General features: G+C 48.7%; 1 protein-coding gene across 1 annotated transcript in view; it reads right to left on the reverse strand.

Annotated features, from left to right (window-relative positions):
- Positions 1-307: 307 nt before the first annotated feature.
- The window catches only part of KIF23 (kinesin family member 23), a gene marked incomplete at both ends in the record, with an annotated part of 13768 nt that continues 10137 nt past the window's right edge, over positions 308-3938 (reverse strand). The window contains 5 exon segments of the mRNA XM_009080991.1: positions 308-378; positions 661-742; positions 1056-1138; positions 2481-2711; positions 3790-3933. Coding sequence (XP_009079239.1) covers positions 308-378; positions 661-742; positions 1056-1138; positions 2481-2711; positions 3790-3933 — 611 coding nt within the window.

The raw sequence follows: 3938 nt of genomic DNA on the forward strand, positions 1-3938 counted from the left end.
ATGCTAATTGAAATTTGGCTTGAAATTTTTGACCTGAAACTTGACCTGGATTTGACCTGAAATTCGACACTCTCCTTGTTAAAGTTTAACTTCTCTAAGAATAAAATGAATAATCTCATCCACTTCAGCACCTGCTAAAGGTTGAAGGACAGGAGAGGGAACACGGTGCACTCTCACTACCAATCCTAACCCTATTCCACTCAGGACCCCAAGCCTGAAGTGGGAAGGGAAGGAAAGGCAAAGTGGAGGGGAAAAAAACACCCCAACCCTGATTTTAGAAGTGATAAGACACCCCAAGGACACTTACTTGGGCTGGGCATGGTGCTGGTAGCCAGGTCCAAGGGCTGATCCTGCTCTCATCTCCACTGCCACTGAGCACTGGGAACACACAGGGAGTCACTGTCTGCTGTTCCCCAACATTCCCAGCTCAGCATTAGCCCAAATTCTCATCCAAATGGTGCCCAGAGCAGCTGCAGCTGCTCCATCGCTGGGAGTGTTCCAGGCCAGGTTGGATGGGGCTTGGAGCAACCTGGGCTGGTGGAAGGTGTCCCTGCCCATGGCAGGGGTTAGAAATGGATATCACTGAAGGTCCCTTCCCACCCAAACGATTCCAGGATTCCATGCCCAATCATGAGGTGTTCCCTTTCCCTTTTAGCTTACCCTGGTTTCCACATCAGTCCATTCGGAGTCAGCTCCATCCCTAGGAGGGTCAGGGTGGGAAGGTGAGGAGCGTCGCTTCCGTCTGGGAGAGGAAGAGTTGGGAGGAGAGGAGTGTCGCTTCCGTCTGGGAGAGGAAGAGTTGGGAGGAGAGGACAAACCTCATGTCATTTAGAAGATCCTCAGACACAAGAGATAACATCTTACACTTCCTAACTAAATCTTTACCCTCAGCAGCAAATCCGCCTTAAAAGCACCTACAGCATCTAGAACATTCTCCAAGTATTTGATATAGTTTCAAGTTGGAGGCAACAACTTCCCATTGGATCATTTGGATCAAACACAGTTCCTCATGCTCCATTGGAGCTCCAGAACCCCAAATTAAAGGCTCAGCTCACCCAGTTGGAGATTCCTGCTTCAGGGTCTCGATGTCTGTGAACTGCACAGCTTGGCCACCACCTTTGGTCTTGAAAACATCCCCCTGAAACCAAGAAGAGTCATCACCAGGTCAGTAGGACAGGTAGAATGATGGGATCCATCTAAGAACTTCAGTGCAAGGAAATATGGGCACAAATATCCTCATCTCATTGTTAATCTTCTCCTCTCACACACAGGACACCAAGGAGTGAGTAGCTATGTTGGTGACCATGCAGGACACCCCCAGAGCAATCACTGCCATGACAAAGATGCTGGATGATAGTGGCAACCAAAAAACACCACAGAAATCATCATCAGGTTTGGTCCCAATGGTTTCATCTCACAGCATGGACAGGAATGGTGTCACCTTTGCTTCTGGAAACAGCCAAAGGACCTCCAAGTGACCTTTCAGGGCTTTGAAAACTCAAAGGCAATATTTGAAGGCCTGTGAGGATGAGATATGAACCAAAAGCTTCTTGTTGCAGATAAAGAGCTCTGGATTTGCCTCATGTGAGGGTGTTTTGGGACAGGAGCAGTGGTCAAAGTCAAGGCTGCACCCAGAAAGGATGTCCTAGAGCATTCCAGCATCCAACACTGCACAAGGTCACTCACAGCAGGGCTGGGAATCAAAACCCACCACTCCACCATGACTGACTCTGCAAGTTTCCATGCAAAGGGAATGTTGTGTTTGCCTAGAGGAAAAGACACACAAACAGCTTTGATTCAGAGAATCACAGAATTTTGAAGCTTGGAAAAGACCTTTAAGACCATCAAGTCCAACCTGTGACCCATCACTACCTCGTCAGCTAGACCAGAGCATTGAGTGTCATGCCTAGTCGTTCCTTGAACACCTCCAGGGATGGTGACTCCACCACCTCCCTGGACAGCCTGTTCTAATGTTTAACAACCCTTTCCATGAAGAAATTCCTCCTGAAGTTCTGAGGGAAACTGGTGAGACAAACAACCCTGTGATGGTTTAAAGAAGTAACAACAAAGCTCAAGACAAGGATTTCAGACTCTAAAACCTCCCTTAAATCAAAAGTTCTAAATCAAATCTTGGTGGATTGAGTTAACTCTCCCTTTCCCAAGCCTGGAGCACAAATAACTGTCAGAAGGAGGGTGTGGACAGGATTACACCAAGTTTCCAAGGGAGGAATTTGCTTTAACTCAATGACTTGGGTTACCCTTGATGAGTTGGGCTACCTCAATGACTTGGGCTACCCTTGATGAGTTGGGCTACCCTGACGAGTTTGGGTTACTGCGATGACTTTGGCTACCCTTGACGAGTTTCGACACCTCAATGACATGGGCTGCCTTGATGAGTTGGGTTACCCCGATTAGTTGGGCCACCTCAGTAAGTTTGCTTAGCCATCAAGCTTTGGCTACCTCCATGAGTATATGCTTACCTTGATAAGTTTGGTCTCGATCTCCCCATCAGATGCCAACTCTTGGTGTGTCAGCATGTACTTGTCACACTTGGCCAGGGCCTTCTCACTGGGTGCTGCCACCGTGATGGCATGGGGCACATGTGGCTGCATGACGGTCTCGGTGGGCAGGTTGGATGGAGGTTTGTGGTCCACCCACCTCTCCTCAGCTGAGCGCGAGCGACGGTGCCGCAGCCGGACAAGAGGTACCTGCTGGTGGAGACAACCACAGGCAATCAGCACCCGGGGAATCATGGAGGGAAGAGGGAGCAGGAGGGACTGGGAGAAGGTTGTGGGAAATGTGGAAATTTGGAAAGACTCCAAGAGAGTTCAAGTGTCACATGAGGAAGATGTTTGTCCAAGCTCTATTTCCATGTGGGTATTATTCACAGGTAGTGCTCACACAACATCTTTGAACTGCCCAAAGAGACAGTGGCAAACTGGAGACTGCAAGATGGGTTTGAGGAGAGACACAAGGTACAACATGAGGACAGAGCTAGAGGGAGAGCCTGGGTAGGTCAGAGTTGCTCACAAGTGATAATACACACTCTAGTTGCAAGGAGTTTCTAACCATGAAGAGGTCAGAGTGAGTAGTCAGAGATACATTTAAAGACTAAGCTCTACTCTCCATCAGCTGTGCTCAAGGGAAGAGAAGTTTTGAGCCAGACTACACCACACTACATTGAGCTTTCAACAGGAGCAGCACTAACCCTGCAGCATTGATCCTCTTCTATCTCTAGCTCCTTTCTGTGCTTGGGACCCTCAGGGACTCCAGTCCAGCACATCCCTCTCCTTCTGTGGGTGATGTTAGAGTCTCTACTTGGTTCTGGTGGTTGTTGTCTACTCCTTACATTAGGAGTGCCATTGGTTTGCTTGTATGAAGGAGTTTTCTGCTCCCACTCCAGGACACAGGAGGCCACAGAAATGCTGTTACAAGAGTTAGAACGCCTGGGCCCCTGGGGGGTGGTGGCAAAGGTAGTACAGGGCTGGAGAGAAGGGCAAAGAAGTTAGTGAACACACAGAACAGGCAACTTATCAAGCAATAAAACAATGAATATTGACAATTCAAGCTAAGCAGGTGGAGGTTTGTGTGCAGTGACAGCAGAGAAGGAGGTGTTTTCCCAAGCCTAGAAGGCAGAAGAGGAACAAACACAACAGGAGACAAAGAATTCCAAGTGAGTGTAAGCTGCTCAGATTCTGTGTTTGGGAGCTACTAATTAACCACTAAAATGCACTTCAGAAAGGCTTAGAATAGGCTTTTCCCTGCATCAAGCGTTTGAAGGCAACTCACAGGCACTGGGGCAGGAGACACAGATCTCTGGACAGGCTTCTCTCTGTCTCTCTCCCGTGAGGGCCTCTCTGGCTTCTCAGGCTTTGGCTCAGTGACAATGGCCTTGAGCTGCTTCAGCTTCTCGTCCTTCACCCAAAGCTTGTTCTGCA

Source organism: Acanthisitta chloris, unplaced genomic scaffold, assembly GCF_000695815.1.
Source record: "Acanthisitta chloris isolate BGI_N310 unplaced genomic scaffold, ASM69581v1 scaffold188, whole genome shotgun sequence".
Classification (NCBI taxonomy): domain Eukaryota; kingdom Metazoa; phylum Chordata; class Aves; order Passeriformes; family Acanthisittidae; genus Acanthisitta; species Acanthisitta chloris.